This window comes from Neovison vison, chromosome 3 (genome assembly GCF_020171115.1).
Source record: "Neovison vison isolate M4711 chromosome 3, ASM_NN_V1, whole genome shotgun sequence".
Lineage (NCBI taxonomy): Eukaryota > Metazoa > Chordata > Mammalia > Carnivora > Mustelidae > Neogale > Neogale vison.
The window spans coordinates 73,729,533-73,757,038 of NC_058093.1; the positions used below are offsets into that span (position 1 = coordinate 73,729,533).

Sequence of the window (27,506 nt, forward strand, 5' to 3'; positions counted from 1 at the left end):
GTTTGATGCAGCTTGGTTTTGCTGGGAGCCCCTTTTGGAATGAAAGGAGTAAGGAGGGACCAGGCCTACTCTGAGCCACTGTCACCCACAGGGATGGCTGGTTGCCATGAAGGAAGGGAAGTCCAAAAGTAAGACTAAAAAGGGCAGTTTTTAATCTGTCTGACCTAAAGTTGGTGGCCATAGAGATCAGATGGCATTTGAGAAAGTCAGGAAACAGCATTATCTCAGGTGGGTATCAAGATCATGAGCCATTCATCCAACCAAGGAGTATCTACTGAGGACTTAATTTGTGCCAAGCACTGTGCACATGGTCCCTGTCTTAACGGAACTTCTGTTTCAGCAATAGAGAGTGTATTAAGCAGGCAAACATATGCACTGAAATAATTGCTACAGAGTCAATTAGCAAAATGCTGAATGAGAATGGGGGTGGGCCAAGTGTGGGGCGTGGAAGGCAATTTGGTTAGAGATGGCCTTGCTGAGATGGTATTTAAGGTAAGACCTGGAAAATAAAAAGGACTAGCCAGACCAAAGGGTGGAGGGAAGATATTTTGGGCAGAAGGTGAAGTTGCTTCTAAGGATAATATGAGTGATGCAGGGGTGGCCTGAGATGAGGTAGAGGTGCTAGGCAGCGTCCAGGCCATCCAGGGCCTTCTGGGCTAATAAAGGATTTTATTATAGTCAATGGGAGGACACTGAGGGTTTTTAGGTAAGAGACCGACATGATCTTGTTAGCTTTCCCATCACTGTGATCAAGGAAGCCCCTTCTCAATTAAACCTGATCCCAGAGGTGACCACTCCTCCAACTTTTGAGGCAGTCATTCCCTTGTTATTGATGTAGTTTTTCCTGTTCTTGAACTTATATAGAGGGATCCCCATTATGTGTAGAATTTGACCCTGGTTTCTGTGTAGAGGATGTATTGGAGGTGGACAGGAGTGGCTATGAATGAGAGAATGGCGGCTGGGCTAGGGCAGTGGAATTAGATACTGAGATCTATGGAGACAATGCACAGGGATCTAGAAAGAAGAGCCCTGCTCAGGGAGAAGAGGACCAGAACCACAAAGTACTCAGCCTTTGTCAGTATTGTTGGAGACTCTGGAAGTCCAAGTACCTGGCCTGGGTCCCATGCTTTGAAGAGCTCCATTCTGGCCCTCTTGGGGGATTCAACAGTATGTAAGTGGACAATAAGAGAGGTCTAAGGTCAGCCACAAAACCTTGCCAGTTGGGAAACACTGAAGTCCAAGGGAAAGGGAACCTCATCCTGAAAGCTTAGAGAAAATATATCTTTGATAGCATCTCATGCAAGGGCCATTGCCTTTCAAAAATCTTATGCTTAGTGTCTTCAATAAGATTCAAGAAGGTAGGGGCGCCTGGGTGGCTCAGTGGTTTAGGCCTCTGCCTTCAGCTCAGGTCATGATCTCGGGATCCTGGGATCGAGTCCTACATCGGGCTCTCTGCTCAGAGGGGAGCCTGCTTCCTTCTCTCTCTCTCTGCCTGCCTCTCTGCCTACTTGTGATCTCTCTCTCTGTCAAATAAATACATTAAAAAAAAAAAGATTCAAGAAGCTAGAGCAGAAAACCATATAGGTAAAATAGGTCTGGATGAAATTTAAAAAAAAACAAGGACTGAGATAACAAATGTCTACTGTCATTTCTTCCCAACATATCTGCAATAGCACATATTTCTAGTTACTCTTTATTAAAGTATCTTGCTTTGTTTTCTTTATGACACATCATCATGAATTTATCTTGCTAGTTTATTTACTTACCTACTGATTGTCTTTTCCCAAAGACTACAAGGTGCATGAGAATAGGAATATTACTTGTTTGCTCACTGCTGAATCCTCAATACCTAGAACACTATCCACTGCAAAGTAACTCAACAAATACCAGTGATTGAATCCACTGTCAACCACATGCAAATGGGATTGGTTAGAATATGAGAAAATTTCAAGGGAATCCAAATTATAATGGCAGAATTTATATCCTGATTGGAGTTAGTAAAGATTTTTTAAAAAATTATTTATTTATTTGACAGAGAGAGAGAGAGAGAGATCACAAGTAGGCAGAGGCAGGCAGCGGAGGGGGGGAAGCAGGCTCCCCGCTGAGCAGAGAGCCCAACGTGGAGCTCAATCCCAGGACCCCGGGATCATGACCTGAGCCGAAGGCAGAAGCCTTAACCCACTGAGCCACCCAGGTGCCCCAAAGATTTTCTTTTTTAATGCAAGAGTTCAGGATTGACAAATCATTGGAAAAGAATAGAGAGGTCAGAAGTGGACTGACACTTGTATAGTCATTTGTTTTTCAGCACAGGTGCTAAATTAATCCAATGGAGAAAAAAAGGACTTTTTAATAAATGGGACATACAATAAAATGAACCTCAACCGGTACCATGTACGAAAATTACTGAGATTGATCATAGAGCCAAATGTAAAAGCTAAGACCATAAAGCTTTTAGATGAAAGCACAGGGGAATGTATTCTTGATTTGTGGGCAGGTAATGGATTCTTATATCACAGAAAGCAATAACCTTAAAACTGAAAGAAAAGACAAATTAAGCTTCATCAAAACTAAAAACATCTGCTCATCAAAACACACCATGGAGAAAGTGAATAAGCAAGATTTGAAGAAAAACATTTACAACATATATATCGGACCAAGGATCAGTATCCAGGATATATACAGAACTCCTACCATCCAGTAATACAAATGCAAACAATCCAATTAAAACTGGGCAGAAATTTGGGAACTCACAAAAGATATATAAGTGGTAAATAAACACATGAGAAAAATGTAAAATGTTTTTAGTTGTATATTTTGTATATTTATATTGCTGTATATTGTATATTTAAAATTAAAACCACAATAAAATATCACTACATATTTACCAAAGGGCTAGAATTATAAACAATGATAGCACCAAATACTGATGAGATTGTGAAACAACTAAAACTTTCATAGTTACACACCAGAAGAAAAACATACCTGACATTTTCTTATAAAACTAATATATAGGGTGCCTGGGTGACTCAGCTGGTTAAGGTCTGACTCTTGCTTTCGGCACAAGTCATGATCTCATGGGTTGTGAGATCGAGCCCTGTGTTGGGCTCCATGCTCAGCATGACGGTCTGCTTGAGGATTCTCTCCCTCTACCCTTCCCCTCACTCACACTCTCTTCCTTTCTGTCTATCTCTCTAAGATAAATAAATAAATATTAAAAAAAACCTCAATATACACTGACCTTTTGATAGAGTAATTCAAGTACTAGGTATTAGATCAAGAGATATAAAAGCATATGTTTATAAAAATACTTTTTTACAAAAATGCTCGTGCAGTTTTATTCATAGAGCCCCAAATTGGAAATAGCCTGTGTATCCATCAGTGGGAGAATGGATAAACACATTGTGGTATAATTCCACAATGAAATACTAATCATCAGTTGAAAGGAATAAACTTACATATATTCTCAATATGGGTGACTCTCAAATGCATTGTGCTGGTTGAAAGAAGCATTAAATAAAAGATTTCATATTGTATAATTTAATTTATGTGAAATTCTAGAATGGGTAAAACTAATCTATGGTAGAAAAACAGAACAGTAGTTATCTCTGGGGTGATGGGTGTCTCTGGGAAGAGGCATGGGGCAACACTTTTTGCACTTGTGACATACAAGATATATTTTTTAGTGAAAAATAACAAAATTGCTCTTTTAAAACTAGTTAAGTTTTGAGGTGGTTTGATGGACACAATTAGGGTACCAAAACAAAATCCATGTCTAAATAAGTATTATAAATATAGTTATATTAGTACTGAAAAATATGAGTCGTACTTTTGAAAAAATAACTGTGTGTAAATGTAATAATTTGTTCACGATCATGTAATTAAAATCCTACAAAATCCTATAATACATAAACAAAACCAGGCAACTGCAGGTAAATGCACACAATTCATTTGCCTACATAGTGAGAAGATAAAAGATACTGGTTCATTTTTGCCTTTACTAATTACAGAAATATTGATTAAAGAACGCTTTTGTAAAAGACACATAATAAAAAATCTTCTAAAAAATCAAAAAAATATGATCCACATAGTAAAAGTTAGAAAAAGCAAAATATAAGAAAGTAAAAACTCAGGAAGAAAAAGATAACTCACGTAAAGCCAAAGCTTTCATCAAAAACAAAGATTCTCAAATTGAATTTAAACATTAAATTCAGATGTATGTAGCTTATAAGAAATATGCCTAAAACAAAATAACCTAGAAGTAATAAGAACAAAATGTTATAATCAGTGAAAAATGAAGATACATTATACTTAAGGGAACAACGTGAATGATGGCAGATCTTTCATTGGCAGCAGTGAAAACCAAAAGACTGTGATATCTTAACATGGTTGAAAGAAAAAAAATGTAAACTCAAATAATAAGATGGTTAGCTCTAAGCATTGGTTACCACTGATTTTGATTTCTTCTCATAAAAATACTCTACATCTTTTATCACTTTAATTTGCAGGCAATGGGGAGCCACTGATGGTTTTAGAGACAGATATGACAAGTTACTGCACTTTAGGAGAATAAATCTTGAGTGTACTATGTGTGAGCAGAGAAGACACTAGAGCCAGGATTATTAGCTTGAGTAAGTACAACTAATACAGGGAACAAGAAATAAAGATCGGAACCATGAAAGTGGAGATACTGCAGGAACAAAACTGACTGAGACTGGCAGATGTCTGGATGTGAAAAACCAAGGAGAGAAGTTAAAGATAAACCATTGTAAATGAAAACATCAAATCAGTATACTGTTAATAAAAAATATTTGTTCGACTTTTTAAAAAAAATTTATTTATTTATTTGACAGAGAGAGAGATGCAATGAGAGAGGGAATACAAGCAGGGGAAGTAGGGAAGGGAGAAGAAGGCTTCCCGCCAAGCAGGAAGCCTGATGAGGGGCTCGATCCCAGGATTTTGGGATCGTGACCTGAGCTGAAGGCAAACGCTTAATGACTGAGCCACCCAGGTGCCCCTAAGTGTTTGTTTTTTTTTTAATGGAGATTATAATTGCTAGATATGCTAAGTCTGGTCTTTTAGAGGTGCATACAAGAACCAAGAGTTAGCTGGAACAAAAAAATCTGAAGCTTCAAAGGGAGAGAGAGTGTGAACTATGAGTTGGTTGTGATCTCCCCTCTGTCATTTGTGATTTTTTCTATTTGGGTCCTCTCTTTTCTTTTGATAAGTCTAGCTAAGGGTTTATCAATTTTATTACTTCTTTTGAAGAACTAGCCCTTAGTTTTGTTAATCTGTTATACTGGTTTCTTTTTGGTTTCTATTATCATTTATTTCTGCTCTAAACTTTATTAAGTCATTTCTTCTGGCTTTAAACTTACTTGGTCTTCCTTTTCTAGCTACTTTAGGTGTAAGGTTAGGTTGTGTATTTGAGGCTTTTCTTGCTTCTTGCAGTAGGCCTGTAGTGCAACATATTTCCCTCCTAGGGTCATTTTGCTTCATATCAAAGGTTTTGGGCTGTCTTGCTTTCATTTTCATTTGCTTCCATGTATTATTTTTTAATTCTTCTTTAATTTCCTAGTTAACCAATTCATTCATTAGTAGGATATTCATTAACCTCCATGTATTTGAGGTCTTTCCAAATTTTTTCTTGTGGTTGAGTTCAAGCTTCAAAGTTCTGTGGTCTGAAAATATGGTACAATCTTGATCTTTTGGTACTTGGTGAGGGATGATTTATGACCCAGTATGTGATCTATTCTGAAAAATGAATTCCATGTGTACTTGAGAAGAATGTGTGTTCTGCTGCTTTAGGATGAAGTGTTTTGAATATATGTTAAGTTCATCTGGTCCAGTGTGTCATTCACAGCCTTATTGAAAAAATTGAAAAAATTCCTTATTTTCCCGCTTAGATGATCTGTCCATTGCTATAAGTGGGGTGTTAAAGTCTCCTACTATTATTGTATTATCATCAATGAGTTTCTTTATGTTTGTTATTAATTGACATATATTTGGGTGCTCCTAAGTTGGGGGAATAAAAATTTACAATTGTTAAATCTTCCTGACGGTTAGACCCCTTAATTATGATATACTGCCCTTCTTCATCTCTTGTTGCCGTCTTTATTTTAAAGTCTAGTTAAAAATATGGCTACTCTCATTTTCTTTTGACATCCATTAGTATGACAGATGGTTCTGTATCCCTTCATTTTCAATCCGCAGGTGTTTTTATGTCTAAAACGAGTCTCTTGTACGCAGCATAGAGATGGACCTTGTTTTTTACCCATTCTGGTACCTTATGTCTTTTGATTGGTGCATGTAGTCCATATGCATTCAGACTGATTACTGAGACATATGAATTTAGTGCCACTGTGTTATCTGTAGAGGTGTTTCCAGTAACGTTCTCTGGTCTTTTGTTGCTTTTGGTCTTTTTTTCTCCAAAGAGTCCCCCTTAAAATTTCTTGGAGGGTTGGGTTGGTGGTCATGAACTCCTATAGTTCTTGTTTGTCTGGAAAACTCTTTATCTCTCCTTCTATTTTGAATGACAGCCTTGTAGGATAAAGAATTCTTAGCTGCATATTTTTCCCATTCAGCACGTTGAATATTTCCTGCCACTTTCTTTTGGCCCATCAAGTTTCTGTGACTAGGTCCATTGTAAACCTGATCTGTCTTCTCTTGTACGTTAAGGACCTTTTTTCCCTTGCAAGTTTCAAGATTCTTTCCTTGTCTGTGTATTTTGTTAATTTGACTATGATATGCCTTGGTGATGGCCACCTTTTGTTGAATTTAATGGCAGTACTCTGTGCTTCTTAGATTTTGATGTCTGTGTCCTTCCCCAGATTAGGGAATCTTTCAGCTATAATTTGTTCAAATAAACCTTCTGCTTCTTTATCTCTCTCTTCATCCTCTGGGATGCCTATGATATGAATGTTACAGTTTACCAGGTCGCTGAGTACTCTAAGTTTACCTCATGGTCCATTACCCTTATTTCCCTCTTCTTTTTGGCTTCCTTATTTTCCATAATTTTATCTCTAGTATCACTTATTTGCTCCTCTGCTCCATCCATCCTCATTTTTATGGCCCCCATTTGTGTTTGCAGCTTGGTTATAGCATTTTAAATTTTGGCCTGACTAGATTTTAGTTCTTTTATCTCTATAGTAAGGAATGCTCTAATGTCTTCTATGCTTTTTTTCAAGCCTAGTTAGTATCATTATAATTGTTGTTTTAATTCTAGTTCAGACATCTTACTTATGCTTGTATTGATTAAATCCCTGGTCATGAGTTCTACCTCATGTTCTTTCTTTTGGGGTGAATTCCTTCATCTTATCATTTTGTTTAGAAAAAAAAAGACTAGGAAAAAAAACCCAGCAAAACAAACAAATAAACAAAGACAAAGCAAAAAAACAAAGAAAAAGTGAGGAAAAAACAAAAAACCCTAAGAAAAACAGAAACACGAAACAAGAAAATCAAACCAAACTAAACAAAACACAAAACTAGATTCTGGCTGGGTTTTGGTCTGCTTGTTAAAAGAATCTAGATCCCAAAATAAAACATAAAATAAAAGAAAATAAATAAAATAAAATGGAAGTAGACCAAAAATTTTAAAAATATGAAAACATATTTATATAAATTTAAAAAATAAATAAAACATTTAAAGGGAATTGGAAAATATAAGAAAATAAATGAAAAAATAATAAAAATAAAAGAAATAAAGAATAAGAGTAAAAAGGAAGCTCAATCCTACTTTCCCTAGAGCTGAAGATTTGCAGCACTCTATGCTCAATAAACTTGGTGTGAGCTAGCTGTGCTGGTGTTCTGGGGGAGGGGTCTGCTGTGCTGATCCTCAGGCAGACTTGGTTTAGTGGAAATGAGTGTCCACAGGGTACAGGGGGCATTACGAGACTTGGTGTACAAGGGCTCTGGCCTCAACTAAGTGGTTCTGTTTTGCTCCCTGAAGGCTTTTAACACTGATGGGCAGAATGAAATTGCTGCACCCTGCTCTATAGCCTTGGACCTGAAAGTTCAAGCCCAACCTCTTCAGTGAGCCCTCAACAGAAATGCAATCAATCACCCTATTTGTTTCCCTGGTTTCTGTCTGAACCCTCCACTCAAAGTAGCAAATGAAGAGTAGAAGCTCATGCTATCTGTTTAATTGGTCTTTCCCGTACCTTATACCCAAAGAAGTTGAAGAAAGTTGGCATGATTATTCTCTTAGGGCCTTTTAGAAAACCACCACAATTATTTGATCATAATTTATACACCAGTTCAGTTAAGAGCCAGGAATTTTCACAAAGAACAGTTTCCAAAATGTTGTTTTAAAAGTAACTTAAGAGATAGTAGTAGCTACAATGGGGAAATAATGACCATATAACCCTTTCAGGGAAGTAGTTCATTTAGGTTTCTTTTTTATCCTTTCTTAAAAAGAAGTGTTTATACAATGCAACATGTTTTCAGTAAAGAAGATTTTACAAATGGGAACAATTCTACTTTTGCCGAGTGTTGTAGTTGGGCTTGTAATCGATAACCTATAGCCAATGAACCTACAAATAAACAAAGATCTTCCAAGGGTAGACATTTATCATTCAGATCATAGCTGGATCATGGTTGGACAGTAACCTAGTCTGGAAAGTCATTTTGGTAGATAATAGCATGTTTAAATGGAATTCTTTCTCTCTGACTTTATAGTTGAGAACAACAGACACTACATTCTAAAGGGAGGTTCTAGGCCATCTAGGCTACCAATACAGGACTTGGAAAGAAGATGACTCCAAACTACTTCTGCTACCTTCAAGCTAAGGTACTCATTCCCCATCTCTGCATTGTATGAGACAAGGGAAACAATTCAGGAGAGGACCCAATATTGAAAATCTTTTGATTAGGGTTTTTTGAGGGTTTCTTTAAAAAACCACGTGTAGAACCCAATATGTATACTCCTAGAGTGTGGTGTAGGAACACACTAGTCACTGATTCATGCCTAAAAATTCTAGGGGCATCTCAGTGGCTCAGTCGGTTAAGCAGCTGCCTTTTGCTCGGGTCATGATCCCAGGGTCCTGGAATTAAGCCCCTCATCAGGCTCCTTGCTCAGCCGGGAACCTTCTGCTTCTGTCTGCCACTCCCTCACTTGTGTTCTCTCTCTCTCTCTGTCAAATAAATAAAATCTTAAAAAAATAAAAAAATAAAAATTCTAAAGGTTAAGGGGCAGAAGGAGAGGGCTACTTTGTTCAATCTAACGGTCAAAGATATGTGATTTCCATAGGCCAAATGGACCAATGAGAGATAACTAGGCTTAAAAGGACTCTGACCATTGAAGCAATGAACCGATGAACAAAATATGGTACATACTGACAGTGGAATTTTATTCAGCCTTAAAAAATAAGGAAATTCTGACACAAGCTACAACATGAATGAAACTTAAAGACATTATGCTAAGGAAATAAGTCAGTCATAAAAGGACAATACTGTATGAATCTGCTTAAATGAGGTATCTAGAGGAGTCAAGTTCATAGACATAAAGTAGAAGAGTGGTTGCCAAGGGCTGGAGAGGCGAATGAGAAGTTAGTATTTCATGGCCACAGAGTGTTAGTTTGGGAAGAGTAGACAGTTCTGGAGATGGATGCTGGTTGGTGATGATTACACAACATTGTTAATGCACTAAATGCCCGTGAACTGTGTACTTAAAAGGGGTAAACTTTTTTTATGTTGTGTTTATTTGACCACAATAAATAAAGGAGAAAAACAAACATAGATCCTAGGAACGAGGACTTTCTGAAGGAGTGAGATGATCCCCATGGAGGAAAGATCTGTATGGGTCACTGGAAACCAGGGCCTGAGAAAGGATTATGACCTGTCAATCAGGAAAGGTAAACCCACATCAGGGACTGTAAACAGGAGATTCCTAGCCCCCAGAACTCTTCGAAGAATTCATGAAAGGCACTCACAATAAAAAGAGAATGTTGGTGCTTGACACAGAGGGCCTTGACACCAGGTTAGGACAGCACCGGTCATGTAAGAGTTTGCTTTTTATCCTATTTCCATTTTGCTCCCTGCACCTGTCTTGGGAAGGAGGTGAAGTGAAGAAGAATAAAAAAGCTCACTGTGACCCTCTCCTGACCATAGTTTCTGATCCCAGGGAAGGGGAGGCGCTCAGAGGCTATTTAACATCTGAGTGTATTAGAAAGCCTAGAGGAGAGCCAGAGAGTTCATCCAGGAGTAGGGAAGGTTGGTTCAAGAGGGTAGGTCTAAAGAAAGAAGGATGAAAAAAAAGAATGGAGTGACATTCTGTTAGCATCCTATGAGTCTAGTTGTGTCAATCACCCCATTAGAGAAGTTTTTCTCCTTGGAGCTTAGGAGATTTTGCATGGCAGAATTACCTCCAGGAAGCCAGGTTGGCCCCTTAATCATCATCTAAGGAAATAGCCCAGGGAAGAAGGTATCCTGGAGGAGATCTCCGCCAAAATAAATAAATAGAAATAATAGACACTCGCGGCCTATAAAGGAGAAGGGGAATATGGAGGTATGCTGTTTGAGTCAGTGGCCAGCAAGACCGCTGCTGGTGACCATCAGCTCTTCTAACATAGCCCAAGCTGTTTCCGTCTGGAATGTTGACATGGCAGACCAAAATAATTATCTGTGGCTGCGTGCATTCATTTATTCAATATACTTTTGTTGAGTGCCACTCTCTATAAAACACCGAAAGAAATAAAGAATAGGCTAGGACATAATCACGTACGTTAATGTAAACACGTTCTAGCAGAGGAAAACATACAGACTCCCAATTAACTATAATCTAGGACAAAGACAGGAATAAGTAAGCATGGGATTTAAAAGATTTATAGGAAAGATTACACTTAAATTCAGCTTTGAATGACATAACAACTTTGAGGGGAGACAGCGGAGTTGGAACAGAGAGTAACTGAGGTGGAAATGATATTAAAGATCAGACAGCAGAGAAGCAGGTGGCTGATTTGGAGACTACGAGGTAGTTGAGTTTTTTGTAAGTAGCATAGAATACTCTGAAAAGAGAAATGAGAGCCAGGGGTAGGAAGATAGCTTGGTATGAACTTTCAAATGGCCCCAAAGGCCAGGAAGTTTGTACTCTGATAGGTAGTGGAGGAGTAATTTAGGATCTCTGAGTGAGTGAATGATGCAATCTGAAATAAGGTTTAGGAAGAACAGATAGATGGCTATTACAATTGCTCAGTCAAGAGGTAATGAAGCCCTTAAGTGGGATGGCTGCTATGGCAATTTGAAAGGAAGAAATGGATGGGAGAGGACTTGGGGAGCTAGAATCAATGGAGCTTGGCTTCTGATCGCACATGCCTTTTCCACACCCTCTGTCTGATCCTCATCCCTTCCTTCCTCTGATCATAGGAGGGTAGAAGGTGTCCCTTAATACACAGACTTCTATTTCCTGGAAAATTTCTCATCAGTATCAGGTGAGTCTTTATTTGCATTTTCTATGAAAGACACCCCAAAGGATAATTCTTGGTGTTCAAAATGAAGAAGTAATATTCTGATTTACTTTCATACTATATTTTCTTTGTCCCCTGGACTTTCAGGTGAAGTTTCCCCCTTTTATCATAGGATTCTTACACTCAGAAAATGTGAACATCCATTAGTACACTTCCTGTGAAGCTCTTGGCACTCCAGTAGAATGGAACCCGGGATAATAAAATTAGAATTATTAAAAATTATGGTAAATTCCTCTCTTTGTTCCATTATTCAGCTTTAAGAGCATTTCTGCTCTCTAAGGGTCTTAGATTATTAGTTTTATATATTTAGGAAAAAGAACTTTAAGAATCAAATTACATAACTAAATTATGAGAAATTAAGAAAAGCAGTCATCAAAGTAATAGTGTTTTATACTTCAATTGTTAAACAAAATACAGACAATGTATTAATCACTTCAGTTTTTAAAAGCCAGAAAAGAAGAAAGTATGTGGTATGTTCATACTGCGATTTTTTTGTCATATGTGGATTAGGTTAAAATGAGCTGAAGGGACGCCTGGGTGGCTCATTCGGTTAAGTGTCTGCCTTCGGCTCGGGTCATGATCCCAGGGTCCTGGGATTGAGTGGGAGCAGGGAGCCTGCTTTTCCCTCTGGCTGCTGCTCCCCCTGCTTGTGTGCTCTCTCTCTCTCTCTGAAAAATAAATAAATAAAATCTTAAAAAAAAAAAAAGGAGCTGAAGTTGCCAGTATGTGGCAACAGGGAAGGGACCCCTAGCCTGGCAGGTCTTTAGTGGGGACTTTACTCTTGGTGATGTGTAGCTTTCGAAGACCTGCATGGCTATTTTTGACATGGGAAATTTTGTTACACCTCCTGGACTTCTCTGTAGAAACCTACAGGGTGACAGGAGCCACAGAAAATGGGCCTGCATTAAGTAAGCCCTGGGGTGCAGGGGGAGCATGGGGTGCAGGGGTGAGGCTTAGGGTGCAGGGATGACACTGCTGGGATGCTCAGTGGTGAAACACGGAGCGCGCCAAGTATCTAGGAAATTAGGGATCTATTTGTAGTTGAAACTTCAAGCAGGAAATGATCCTCCTCATTAAAAGGAGCAAAAAATTATATCTCTTCCCCAGCCCCTCAATCAGCACAGTTTTACAGCAACTCTTGGTCTGAGCATTCAGGACTTGGTGCAGATTAGGGGGTAGCAAGTGCTCTGGTTAATAGGACAGGTAGCTTTTATAAAGTGCTTACTGTAACTAAACACTCCCTCAGTGCTTTCCCTGCATTGTTTTATTTAACTGTTAAAACACCCTTCTTATCATACCCATTTAACATATGAAAAAAATAAGACTGAGAAATTTAGTTGTCCGAGATCCACAGCACCTGAATCAGGATTCAGTCCTAACTAGACTGATGAGACCAATGTCAAAGACAGGGCTCTAAATCATCTCTCTGCATTGCCTGGTGCTTAAAGGCAGCAGCCTCCTTCTGCAGTGGGGGAGGGCGCCTGGGGGGCTCAGTTGCTTAGGTGTCTGCCTTTGGCTAAGGTCATGATATCGGGGTCTTGGGATGGAGCCCAGCATTTGGGCTCCCCGCTCAGTGGGGAGTCTGCTTGTACCTTTCCCTTTGACCCTTCCCCCACTCTTGTGCTCTCTCTCTCAAATAAATAAATAAAATCTTCAAAAAATAAAAATAAAAAATGCCTGGCAGAAAGGATTCTTAAAAGACAAGAGAATGAGGGTGCCTTCGGCTCAGGTCATGATCTCAGAGTCCTGGGATCAAGCCCCGCATCAGGCTCTCTGCTTAGCGGAGAGCCTGCTTCTCCCCGTCTCTCTCTCTGCCTGCCTCTTTGCCTACTTGTGATCTCTGTCAAATAAAGAAATAAAATCTTCAAAAAAAATTTAAAAAAAAGGGGCACCTGGGTCGCTCAGTGGGTTAAAGCCTCTGCCTTCGGCTCAGGTCATGATCCCAGGGTCCTGGGATTGAGCCCTGCATCGGGCTCTCTGCTCAGCAGGCAGTCTGCTTCCTCCTCTCTCTCTGCCTGCTTCTCTACCTACTTTTGATCTCTGTCTGTTAAATAAATAAATAAAATCTTTAAAAAAATTAAAAGAAACAAAACAAAACAACAACAAGAGAATGTTGTGTTGGCTCTCAAGAGTCTCCTGAACATGCAGGAAGAAATGTGTTCACATTACCTCTCTAGGCCATGAAATATGCATGCCTACTTTCTGGGGAGGGAAAGGCTTCTAGGAGGGTTATTGTCAGTGGGAGCTGTGGGATGGATGACTTCTCTTCACTCTTGTTGTCAAATGAAAAAAAACACACACACTGCACAAAGACATTATATATATATATGGTATATGTATCTATGAATTGGAAAGCTACATTTAGACAAAGATCTTGTGCAAGATCAAGCAGGAAAAAAAACTGAAGAGAATAAGTAAAAAAAGAGACAACACAAGTAGAAGAAGAACCTGCCCAGATCCAAGCAGGGAGTCTTTCCTTAGCTACACTAGAGAAAGAGGAGAGGGTCATTCCAGGTCCTTGGGAAGCAGGGATGGAGATGATAGAAGAATGGCAATATGTGTGGTTCTGTCCCCTCTGGCTTGTGCGTCCTCTCTCTCTCTTGCTTATTATTGTTGCTGCTGTTATTATTAGTGTCATCATTATTATTTTACCTTAAAATATTTGCTGGATTATTTACATTCCTATAAAGTAACAAACTCTTTTCTGGAATAGGCTGGTTATAAATAAAGGTTTTTAATAGAAATATTTACATAAAATTTTATTATTCACGTGCATCTATAGTATTTATAAGTACATAACTTTGAAATATATATATATTCATTCAAAAGTTAAGGTATATTATAGTATATGTAGATCTCATTTCGGAGTTTGGGTTTAGTAGCTCTCAATAAATCTTTTGTCTTCATAAAGCCCTGAGATAAGACATTCTTCTAGATATTCCTGCATATGGATTCCTGGGTGAGGGAGTGGGATGAGGGAACTCTCCAAAACACAGTGATCATTAGAGATCAGAGTTTGGTATCTGTGAGGTAGGGGTTGAGTGGGGCGGGGAGGGATGAAACCACGATGGTGGCACCAGAGTTATGACTGGGCAAGCACACAGAACATACAACTGCACATACGAGCAACTTCTGAAAGGGTGAGACTGCCATGAGGCCCAGACTCAGGCTGGAAATGTGGGAGTGTCAGTAATAATTTTTGTGTGTAAGGATAGAAGGTATCTGAGTTGCACAAACAAGAGGGTATTCACTATGAACCCAAATGAGCAGTTCCTGGGTGAGGAAAGTGTGGCTGTATTAGCACCTTGTAGGTAAAGGGAGACGTGGCTCCCTGAGGGCTGGTGGGGACTAGGCCTTGGGAGAGTGTTGCCTCTCATTGGTGAATGGCAGCTCTTGCTTCAACCCACGCCCTTCTCAACAGCAGGAAGATCCACCAGGGGGCAGTGAGGAGCTCGAATGTGGGTGTGTAGGAGCTGCTCTGTGTGTGACGTGTAACATGACAGGATGAAATAAGTTTGTGTGGGACTAGTGTAGTGTGTCCTTTTCAAAGTTGCAGAAACTAAAGAAAGAAACTGAAGCTGGATGAGGCAACTCTGTAGAGTTCAAAATTTGAAGATGGTGAAGGAGTCGTGACAACATTTGTTGTTCAAAATTCCTGCCCTCTTTTCTTTCTTAAAATCTATGGTGATTTCTCGGTAATGAACATACTACTGCAAGCAATAATGTGGTAATTTTTGGTATTACTATAATTTTATTTATGGAATATTAAAATCTCATGTATCACCTCATTTAATTCTCACAACTGAGGTAGGTGACAGAGGTAGGATGTGAAAATTCTTCTGCACATAGAACTTAATGCTTTATAAGTGATTCTTAGGTTGCATATTTACAGTTTACTTGTTTATTAATTCATCTGGAAGATATTATTTTTATTCCTTGTTGTAAAGATATTATATATAAATAAAGCAGAACTCAGTGGGAAAACCAGAAAAAAAAAATTCCTTTTGCTGGGCAGGAGAATCCCTTTCTCCCATTCTTTCCTTCCTCTCTCCCTCCATCTGTCCAAAAACCATTTAATAAATGCCTTATCTGTGCTAAGTGCTCTGGTAGGCACTGGGAATAAGATTATAAAAAAATAAATTCCCTGTGCTTCCAGAGTTCAGAGTCCAATTAAGGGTAGAAAAGTTTTTGGTAAAGAACTAATTTTATGTCTTTAAACCTTAAATCAAATTGCTGCAAGTACCACCGTGTTGCCTACTTATCTTCTCCCTTGTTTTTTTCTTTCTACCAATATCTTGCTTGGTACACAGAATATTTTGAAGATTGCACGTGTATTATATTGTGCTGTTCTAGATGATGTCGTGTATTATGTGATATTTTATCTGTCCTACTTAATAAGTACTTCACAGAATCTTTGATGATAGCTACAGACCAAAAGTTGGGGAAAACAATAAATCTTGCATCAAAAACCAGCTGGGATTCTGCAAATCAATCAATGTGATACACCATGTTAATAAAAGAAAGTACAAGAACCATATGGTCCTCTCAGTAGATGCAGAAAAAGCATTTGACAAAGTATAGCATCCTTTCTCGATTAAAACTCTTCACAGTGTAGGGATAGAGGGAACATACCTCAATAACAAAAAAAGTCATATATGAAAAGACCACGATGAATATCATTCTCAAAGGGGAAAAACTGAGAGCTTTTCCCCTAGGTCAGGAACACAGCCAGGATGTCTATTATCACCACTGCCATTCAACATAGTACTATAAGTCCTAGCCTCAGCAATCAGACAATAAAAAGAAGTAAAAGGCATCTTCAATGGCAAAGAAGAAGTCAAACTCTCACTCTTTGCAGATGCCTTGCTACTCTATGTGGAAGGCCCGAAAGACTACACTCCAAAATTGTTAGAACTCCTAGAGGAATTCAACAAAGCAGCAGGATATAAAATCAATGCACAGGAATCAGTTGCCCTTCTATACATTAACAGCGAGACAGAAGAAAAAGTAATTAAGGAGTAGATCCCATTTATAATTGCACCAAAACCCATAACCTAACCAAAGAGGCAATGTGTCTGTACTCGGAAAACTATAGAACACTCATGAAAGAAGTTGAGGGAGACACAAACAAATGGAAAAACATTCCATTCTTGTGGATTAGAAGAACAAATATTGTTAAAGTGTCTATGCTACCCAAAGCAATCTATACATTCAATTCAATCCCTACCAAAATACCATCAACTTTTTTCAGAGCTGAAACAAATAATCCTAAAATTTGTATGGAACCAGAAAGACTCTGAATAGCCAAAGAAACATTGAAAAAGAAAACCAAAGCTGGTGGCATCACAATGTCAGACTTCAAGCTCTATTACAAAGCTGTAATCATCAAGATATTATGGTACTGGCACAAAAACAGACACATGGATCAATGGAACAGAATAGAGAGCCCGGAAATAGACCCTCAACTCTATGGTCAATTAATCTTTGACAAAGCAGGAAAGAATGTCCAGTGGAAAAAAGATAGTTTCTTCAATAAATGGTGTTGGGAAAATTGGACGGCCACATGTAAAAGAATGAAACTGGACCATTTCTTTACATCATACACAAAAATAGACTCAAGATGGATGAAAGACCTAAATGTAAGACAGGAATCCATCAAAATTTTAGAGGAGAACACAGGCAGCGACCTCTGTTACGTTGGCTATAGAAACTTCTTGCTAGACTCGTCTCCAAAGGAAAGGGAAACAAAGGCAAAAATGAACTACTGGGACTTCATCAAGATAAAAAGCTTTTGCACACCAAAGGAAGTAGTCAAAAAACCAAAAGACAATTTACAGAATGGGAGAAGATATTTGCAAAGGGCTTACCAGATAAAGGACTCATCTCCAAAATCTGTAAAGAACTTATCAAACTCAACACCCAAAGAACAAATAGCCCAGTCAAGTAATGGGAAGGAGACATGAAGAAACAAACAAACAAAAATAATAATAAAGCTACCCTATGACCCAGCAATTGCACTATGAGGTATTTACCCAAAGGATACAAATGTAGTGATCTGAGGGGGTACCTCCACCCCAGTGTTTATAGCAGCAATGTCCACCATACCCAAACTGTGGAAAGAGCTGAGAGATCCTTCGACAGATGAATGGATAAAGAAGATGTGTGTGTGTGTGTGTGTGTGTGTGTGTGTACACACACACACAAACAATGGAATACCTCTCAGCCATCAACAAAAATGAAATCTTGCCATTTGCAACAACGTGGTTGGAACCAGAGGCTAAGCAAAATAAATCAATCAGAGAAAGACAATGATCATATGATATCACTCATATGTGGGATTTAAGAAACAAAACAGGATTATAGGGGAAGAGAGGAAAAAAATAAAACAGGACAAAATCAGAGAGGGAGACAAACCATAGGAGTCTTAACCATGGTTTACTGGTTAACCCAGGGGAGGGAGGTGGGGGGATGGGGTAACTGGGTGATGGACATTAAGGAAGGCACATGATGTAATGAGCACTGGGTATTATATAAGACTGATGAGTCACTGACCTCTACCTCTGAAAGTAACAATGTATTATATGTTAATTAATTGAATTTAAATTAAATAAGAAAAATGCTATAGATTTAGATTGCTGCTAAAAAAATAATGGTTTTGGAGCAGGATACTTTTAAATCTTTAAGTTTCTGTTCTAATGCTGTAAGTAGAATTCAACATCTTAGTACTTTAAGAGAACATTGTACCATTTGAGAAGAAGCAGCAAGCTGGGACTGAGAGGAAAACTCCTGTTTTCAGACTTAGTCTGAGGGGAGAGGCAGTTTACGTCTGGGGAATAGGTCAGAGTTCTCAGTGGGAGGTGTACGTGTTTGTGGCGGGGGAGTTGGAGAATGACAGAAGCTTCCCTCACTTGGGTCACATATCTTCACAGTGACGTTTTCTTCTATGGTAAGAAAAGTTGTGAATTTCCAGACTGCCTTTACATATTCAAAGTAAGTTCATAATGCATTTGATTTTAAATAAATCCTAACAAATTATTTTTGCATCATCACTTTTAATAAACCTAACACATAAAATCTATATCTAACTGTGCAACATATGAATGGCCTTTAAGGAATCTGTGAATTCCCCAAGACTGTATGCAAAATTGTGTGCATATGTGTCCTTGTCCTAGAGAGGGTTAGTGGCTTTCATCAAATTCAAACACATGACTCTAAAATAACTAAAGCCCAATGAATAGGTAATTAAAAATTGAGAAATTAGTCCCATAATAAGGACTTTTTCTCTCTCATAAAATGAGGGCTTTTAAAGCATATGATTTGGACAAAATACTGACTTACATCAAGAGCCACAGACTGCTTGGCCCAAGACTTCTTCACTTGATTGTACATAATTGTGTTGTTGATGCCCAGGCCACAGAAGATGACAAAAGCCTAGGAAAGAGAAAGCCCACTAATTAAAAATTATAATAATTCATTGGTATAATCTAATATGAAAGCAGGCAGTCATCAGAAATGGGTCTGAAAATATAACTTTATTGTACACAGAGGTAGGCCTTGGGGAAATATGCACATTAAAATTCTTAATTACTATTGTCATGTAACAGTTTTATAGCTCACATTGCACATGAGAAAAAATTATTAATATAATGTCCTGGGGAAGAAATGACTTTATAAATTTAAAACATACTTATAGTCTTATCAAATGTGCTCTTAATTTATTTAGGTTGTGGACTGGTTTTGAGTAATTTCATTCCATTAAACTAAAGCACCCTCTTTCAGTGGCTAGGCTATAAAATATTTTGGTGAGGAAACCAAGTGGGCGTACCCATTAGGTAAATGTTAAAAGGAAGGAAGATAGATCTAGAACCAGTTTGTAAAGAAGCTGTGAGGTATTGTCTCCTAGAGGAAAAATAATCATGGGGTTTCCATGTTGGCTACTTTGTTGGTGCAAAGTGTACAAGGATGCCTGTTCGAGGCCAACCTTTCCAGCTAGAGGGCAGATTGGAATAAAGGGAGGCTTGAAAACCCGAGAAAGGAGATGACCGAGCATGCAGTGGAGCTGGCTGGCGGTCTTGCCACTATACACACACTCTTGACAGATTTTGACAAGCTGCCACCAGGAGACTATTGGTGACTCAGCTCTAGCCTTTGGTGCACAAATTTATTTTCTTACCTCAAAAAGTCGTTGATCTGCATCATCAAAAGCTTTCCCGTCAAGTCTATTTAACACTTGAGCCACTCCTGTGGGAAGAGTTTGGTTTACGTGGTCATTTTTAGCACTGGCCACTGCGTTACTATAATCTAATAAAGCCCAGCTGACTTGATACCTCCCTTAGGTAACTTCAGACACTGAGTTTAATCTCTGGTCTCCCCAGTGCCTGCTGTCGCGTGGGACAGATCTGAGGTACATCGATGCAGTCTATCTTCAAGGCTATGATATCTAAGCTGAGTCACAGTGAAGCCTGGAGTTCTACCAGGCATCAGTCTGATTCCTTAAAAATGGTTTTCAAGAGGACTGTGCACAGTGACTTGGATATATCTGACATATATACACATGCATATATACATATATGCAATTAGCTGTATCACTGAGTGTTAATAACTGTGTGTATACACATGTGTGTTATACATAGGTATCTGTAATTTTTTATGTTTTCAACCCTATGGAACACAGTGCTTGAGTGAGGCAGGATGGCACTGTGATTAAGAACACGGCCTCGGAAAGACAGTTATCATATGATCTCACTGATCTGAGGAATTTGAGAAACAAGACAGAGGATCATAGGGAAAGGGAGGGGAAAATGACACAAGATGAAACCAGAGAGGGAGATAAACCACAAGAGACTCTTAATCTCAGGAAACAAACCGAGGGCTGCTGCAGTGGAGGGGGATGGGAGGGATGGAGTGGCTGGGGGACGGACATAGGGGAGGGTGTGTGCTATGGCGAGCGCTGGGAATTGGTAAGACTGATGAATCACAGACCTGTACCCCCGAAACAAAAAATACATTATATTTCAGTTAAGAAAAAAAAAAAAAAAAAAAAAGAACATGGGCTCTGGTGTCACACTGTCTCATTTCACATCTCAACTCCACCATCAGGTGTTACCTAACATTTTTGAGCCCTGAAAGTCCTCATCTGCAAAATGGGGATGAAAATGTTGACTATCTCAGAGGTTATGAAGATGAAATGAGATAATGTTTGAATGTTTTAAAGCATGTTGCTCACATGGAGTGAACATTCAAGAAATATGGGGGATGGTGGTGCAGTTAACCTTCAAAAGAACAAAAATGTTAGTTCTGCTGCCTAATACTGATGGGGTACATATGGTTCTAGCAAACTTAATTCCTATGTACTTCCTCTGTCTCAAGTTCATTTCTAGCACTGTACCAGATGTTTTGGGGCAAGACTCAAAACATACAGTTCTAATCAGAAAAACTGAACAATCTTGAAAAGCATTCTCCCATGTCCCCATTTGGTACAAACCAAACACAGTTATAATTCTAAAGCATGCTTGAATTTTTTTAAAACACCTAAATTCCCACTAGGTAGTAAGTCATCATATGCTAGAAGACATTAAATAATGATGTGTGTATGATGTATATAATCAAACAGAAGTCTTTGGCATGTAAAAGGCAAACTGCAGTCTTGATTTTTTTTTTATTTTTAAATATTTTATTTATTTATTTGACAGATAGAGATCATAAGTAGGCAGAGAGGGAGGCAGAGAGAGAAAGGGAAGCAGGCTCCCTGCTGAGCAGAGAACCCGATGTGAGGCTCAATCCCAGGACCCTGAGACCATGACCTGAGCCGAAGGCAGAGGCTTAACCCACTGAGCCACCCAGGCGCCCCTGCAGTCTTGATTTTGAAAGAATAATAGATGTTTACTGTTAGGAATGAAAGCTAGGACTGTATTTGAGATTGCCATTGGACATCAACAGCACAGAAACACTGTTTCTTATGCACTTCCTCTTCTCTTTAAACTTAAATATATTTAAAAGTATACATGATACAATTCAGTGCTTCGTACTAGGGGTTCAAATTCCCAAATCTTTGAACATTCTTTATGTTCATTGATGTAGAAAAATTTTTCTGCAAAAAGCGAACTGATGGAAAAAATTCTGTTATAGTCCAAGCCTTGACAATATTTCCAGAATACTAAATCTTTTGATAAGTAGCAGGGTCTTACAGTTTAATAGGCAATGTTGGGGGGAAACAAAGAAAGGCCAATGCACTAATTACCTTACATCTCTTAGAAAAAAATCATGCTTTAATTATGTTTCAATAATTTTAACTAACACCTCCACTCTTTATGACTTCTCTACCTTACCCACTGACTTCTTTCTTAGATTTAATACTTTCCTGATAGAGGTTCTGAGGGGAGGGAAAGGAGCAAAGGAGGGAGAAAAACTTGGAAACTGTTGGCCCACAGTTCTGTTATTCTGGGTCAAGTATAACCTATTTCAGAATCATCCAGACAGAAAGATGCTGCACAGTATATGTCTAATAATGCATGTTCTTTTCCTTTGCATGTACTCCACCTATAAAAGCACAGACGTAAGCACACAGATGTAGTGGGAACATCTGTAGAGGAGTTGGGACAGACTGACTTGTAACCCTGATCCTGCAACTAACATTCTGCGACTTTATTCTGGTCTTTGTGGGATTCCCCCACCCCACCTCGATTTCCACAAGGTAAGATAAGAGAGCTCTATCAGTTGATTTCTGAGATCCTCTCCAACTTCAAAATTATTGGTTTAAAGAATAAATCTTTGTTCATTGTTCTGGCTCATGTGGATTCATCAGAAGTCTACACCTATGAGGTGATGTGAGGGAATGAAACTTAGGTTGATGAGTCCTGGACATAAAAGAGGGGAGCAGCTATCGCTTCTTGGCCTTTTTGCTAAGATCAAGTGCAAAAGGGGGGAACAGGTTAAAAAAAAGATGTGGTATATTTTAAAGTAAATTTGTCTTTCTTTATAAAAGAAGTTTGTACTGTGTGGCACCGTTGGTTAAGCATCTGACTCTTGGTTTTGGCTCAGGTCATCATGTCAGGACCGTGACATTGAGCCTTGCATCAACGCCACGCTCAGAATGGAGTCTGCTTAAGTTTCTCTCTCCCTCTCCCAGTGCCCCTCACCTGCACCCTCCCTTAAAATTTAAAATTAAAAAAAAAAAAAGAAGAAGTTAAAAAGAAGTTTGAACTATTTAGGTAATGTCTTACCAATTATTTGGTGGTTGCTATTCCAAATAGGGACGCAGAGAACAGATCTTATATGAAATCCTGATATCTGGTCAGCCTAGGATATAAGAAAGTAGTTAATTAAAATTAAACATTATTCACCCATTTCTGACTTAACAGCTTACCACTCTTCATAACAGACATTTTAAAATAACTTTAAAAAAGACAAGTTATAATCTATTTTTTAGTGCAGATACTCACCTGACTCTTTTAATTTAAAACATCACAATAAACATCAAGCCCCAACCAAATATGAATAAACCAAAAGTCCCTACACAACACTACCTCCCCCAATCCCTGCAGCCACAGAGATCTGAATGTAAAACTCTTGATCATGATCATACCACCAGACAAAAATTCTAGAAACTGTTTCTGCCCTGAGTATTTAAAACATTTTATTTAAACTAGTGGCCAACTCTCTTTGATTGGGCACATCTGTTAGTGAAAATGTTTTGAGCCTATAATGTTACCATATGCATATATACTTTTAATAACTTCTCTCTCTCTCTCTTATTTATTTATTTTTTTAGTCTTGAGAGAGAGAGAGAGACTCTTAAGCAGGCTCCATGCCCAGGGGGGCTCAATCTCACAACACTGAGATCATGACCTGAGCTAAAATCAAGAGTCAGGCGCTTAAGCAACTGAGCCACCTAGATGCCCCAGTACTCTATATTTTTAACATCACTAATTTATTATATATATTATAAAGTCATACACAAAAAATTAAAGTTGCCAAAACATATGAGAAATGTAGAGGTTCAGAGATCTTCTTTCTATACTCTAGACTGTCAGATGACATATTTAAAATATGAAGATGTAATTACCAGGACCAAAAACCATTCATTCAGTAATAAGTTCCACTTAATATTAAAACTAATGGTCCATATCTAACTGTTAGATAAGAACTACTAAAGACTGATAGGGTTTTGGCAAATTCATATGACCTTGATATCTAGTGAGAAAGATCAACATGTCATCCCAATACTATAAGAAAAAAACAAGATATCAAGGTTTTATATGGTTATTGGGATAAAAAAGGTACTTTTAAATGTTCATTGTAGAAGTTAAGAGCTACATATTTTAAACATTTGAAATCGGAAGTTCATTTACACTCCTAAATGTTTAGGTGATTATTTTTGTTATTTTTATTTTATTAAGATTATTTTATTTTATTTTATTAAGAATATTTTTAGATTGTTTTGGTTTTCCTCTGAGAAATTAATTTTCCAGATATCTTCTATTCTTGATACCAGTATGCTTGTTTCTTTTTTAAAAGTATTTGTTTGGTTTTGTTCAAGAAATCTTTCCCTACTCCTAGCTCATGAAGATATTTTCCAATTCTTTCCCTAGAATCTTTATTGTTTTAGCTTTCACATTTAGATTTGCGATCAAACCGAAAGTGATTTTTGAGAATAGTGTGAGCTAAGAGTCAAGCCTCTTCTAACACCTATTTATTTGTCACCTCCTATGCACCACACACATGGCTCGGTTTTGAGGATACAAAAATGAATTTAAATTTTTTTTTTTTTAACAGACAGAGATCACAAGTAGGCAGAGAGGCAGAGAGAGAGGAGGAAGCAGGGTCCCTGCTGAGCGAGAGCCCGATGTGGGGCTCGATCCCAGGACCCTGGGACCATGACCTGAGCCGAAGGCAGAGGCTTAACCCACTGAGCCACCCAGGTGCCCCACAAAAATGAATTTAAACAATTGTGTGAGGAGCTCAAGGTGTGGTAAAAATAGAAACAGTTAAGATAAAATAAGGGTCCAAGTAAAGCAATTTCAAAATACTATAGAAAAGCCAACAACTCTGTTTAAAGAAATCAAGAGTAGCTTTAGATCCTTACAAGTGTGTGGTCAAGGACATTGATGGCGCTGATGACGCTGAGCTAACATTCACTGGATGTTCACTTCCTGTCAGGCACTGGGTTCAACACCTTCACAGGTGTTACCTCACATACTTGTTAAAACAACCCTGTAGGTAGGTACTGTTCACTTCCTCCCTCCCAGGTAAGACCCAGAGAGATTAACTGCCTTGAAAGTGAAAAGACTGGTTCAGAGAAAGTCAGGCAATAACAAACACATCCATCAGAGTTATCGTCCAGAAGAGACAAAGTGGTTTTCTTTCTCTCCCTCAGGCTCGATAGAGTCTGACTTACAGCAATGCTAGGGAGCAGGAAGGAGGAGGTCCATTGTACAGAGGTCTGGGAGGTATCAGCTGCAGACCTGGGCTAGCCAGAGCAGCGCTAGAATGTTTGGGTCTGCTTTGTTCTGCTGAGTGTCATACACAGCGGCTGGTAGTCCCGAGCCAGCACGGAGAAGGAGGGACAGTTGCCTCTGCCAAATCTGGGCCAGCCGAAGTCCCACTCTAACCTTTCCTGGGAGATCCGAAGCAGCTGAGGAACGAGGTTCCTCAGACGAGAACATGCGGTGAGTAAAAGAAACAAGGACAGAGACAGCTCGAGAGGCTGGTGGTGAGAAAAACAGACCTCAGGCTGTTGATCAGTGAAATAAGAGAGAGTTTTGTTTACCAAAAATTATGATTGTAGTGCCCCCCAAAGAATTTCTTATTCTGAGGAGGCTCTCCCATCCCTGCCAAGGATAACATGGAAATTTCTGGTTTGCGTAAGAGCAGCTGGAGTTCCCTGATGTGGGGAACACAGTCTGAGCAAAACGATTCTGAGTTCAAGTTACAATTGAGATGGTGGTGGGGGAGAGGGGGGAGCTGAGGCACTCGTCTCCGAGTCATCAGCCTCTGGTTTGGAGGAAGTGAGTAAAATCACCAAGGAAGAGCTTGCGCAAGGAAAAGGCGAAAAGGATGAAAATTGAACTGGAGGGGACCTGGTATTTTGGGCAGAATGAAGATGACTGGGTCAGTGCCTGGGATGGAAAAGAGCTCCAAAGCTCATGCTCGTAAACTTAAGGCTTTATAGCATTTCTAATGTGTGAATACGCTGCTACGGCCTTTGCGGAAACAGATTTATTGATGTGTATCCAGACTCTAAAAAGTATAAATATCCTTCCACCCATCAATCCTTGTGTCTAGAAATTTATTTTATGGTAGCTATTATAGCTACACACAAAAGTTACATGGAAAGGTGTAAATCATAGCATTACTAATGATGATGCTAGGGAGTTGGTTAAGGAAAGCACAGCACATCTACACAATGGAATGTTATCCATCGAATGTAAATCAAGCTATAGAAGAATATTTGTTAAACATGGACATTTTTAATACATCAAGTGTTAATAGTGTGGATATCTGTAGGTATACAAACAGTTATCATGTATGCTGGAAAATCCTGGAAATATAACCACAGTAATTACCTCTGAATTGTTGGCCTATGGGAATTTCTGTTTCTTTACTTTCTAAGTAGACTTTTCTTTTTAGAACAGTTTCAAGTTCACAACAAAATGAATGCAAGTACAGAGAGTTCCCATCTCTTGCCCCACACGTGCACCTTAGCCTTCCCCACTATCAACATCAGTCACGAGTGTGCTACATTTGTTACAACTAATGAACTCATCCTGATAAATCATTTTTCCTACAAAGTCCCCAGTTCACATAATGGTTGGCTCTTGAAGCTGTACTTTTCACGGGTTTTAACAACTGCGTAATGGCCTGTATCCCCTGTGACAGTATCACACAGAGTAGTTTCAATGCCCCTCAGAACTTCTCTGTCCCACCTGTTCATTCCTCCATCCCTGCTCAGTTCTGGCCACCACTTTTCCTCCCCAGTTTGACTGAGGTGAAATTGACAAAATTATAACATATTCAGTGTGTACATCGTGATGATTTGATGCATGTATATAGTGTGAAAGAATTCTGCCTAGGGGAGTTTTTAAACTACTATTTCTGCTTTCTAAATTTTGGATAATGAATTACTTGTAGACAGGGGGAAAGTTATTTTCTAAATAGAACTGACGTGGAACAATAGCATCAAATTTTACAGCATAGTCAAATAGGATAAGCCCCCCAAAATGGGTCATTGAAGCAGCAAAAATGGGATGACTGAAGACAAAGACAGGCAAGGCAAGAAAGGATGGGACGAGAGACAGAATTCAAGTGGTTAATTCTAGAGGAGAGGAAGGCCACACGGAGAGAGTGGAGTTGCACAGATCCAACACTGGAGGCTTGACACAAGAGGACAGGAGGAGCAAAAAGAGAAAGCTGAGAATGTCTTTAAATCATTCCCACTGCAGCTGAGGGAAGGAAGGGAAGCCGACGCTAATCGGCAATGAGAAAAAGGAAGAAAGCGTGGTAATGATCAGCAGGCTTGATGAGCCCAGCACGACGGGAGATGGGGAGAAAGCACAGCAGAATATGATGAGGATGAATTTTTTGATTTTAAGATCATTAAGGCAACCCCCTCCCCCCACCAACTTGTCTATCGGTGGCAATGCTGTTGTTTCTGAAAAATGGTTAGTCGATATGACCAAACGAAACAGCAAGGGCTGAAAGCATGTATCGTCCTCTGCAGGGGCTAAAGGAGAAGAGATGAAGCCCATCAAAGGAAACACCAGACACCTGAAGAATGAACCCCAAACAGGAGCGAAGTAGGAAGGAAAGAATCATCTCTGTTCATCAGATAACCCAGGTCTTCAGATCATATCAGTGCATGGAGCTCAAAAGTATCTATTGGCCTCTTCACCCCAACCAAGTCACCAAACCTCTCTATGTCTCAGTTTTGTTATTGACATTTATCTCGTGCACACCAGAATGTCAACACTGGCTGTCTCCAGATTTTGGCATTATAGCCAATTCTCATCTTTTTTCCTTTGTGCTTTTTCTTATTTTCCAAGTTGTTTT

General features: G+C 38.9%; 1 protein-coding gene across 1 annotated transcript in view; it reads right to left on the minus strand.

Annotated features, from left to right (window-relative positions):
- Nucleotides 1-27,506, minus strand: part of PDE11A (phosphodiesterase 11A) — a 390,916-nt gene that overhangs the window by 146,889 nt on the left and 216,521 nt on the right. The window contains exons 7-9 of the mRNA XM_044242405.1: nucleotides 22,682-22,757; nucleotides 19,633-19,700; nucleotides 18,798-18,890 (exon numbers count right to left, since the gene is read on the minus strand). Of these exons, the coding sequence (XP_044098340.1) occupies nucleotides 18,798-18,890; nucleotides 19,633-19,700; nucleotides 22,682-22,757 (237 nt within the window). The remainder of the gene's footprint in view (nucleotides 1-18,797; nucleotides 18,891-19,632; nucleotides 19,701-22,681; nucleotides 22,758-27,506) is intronic.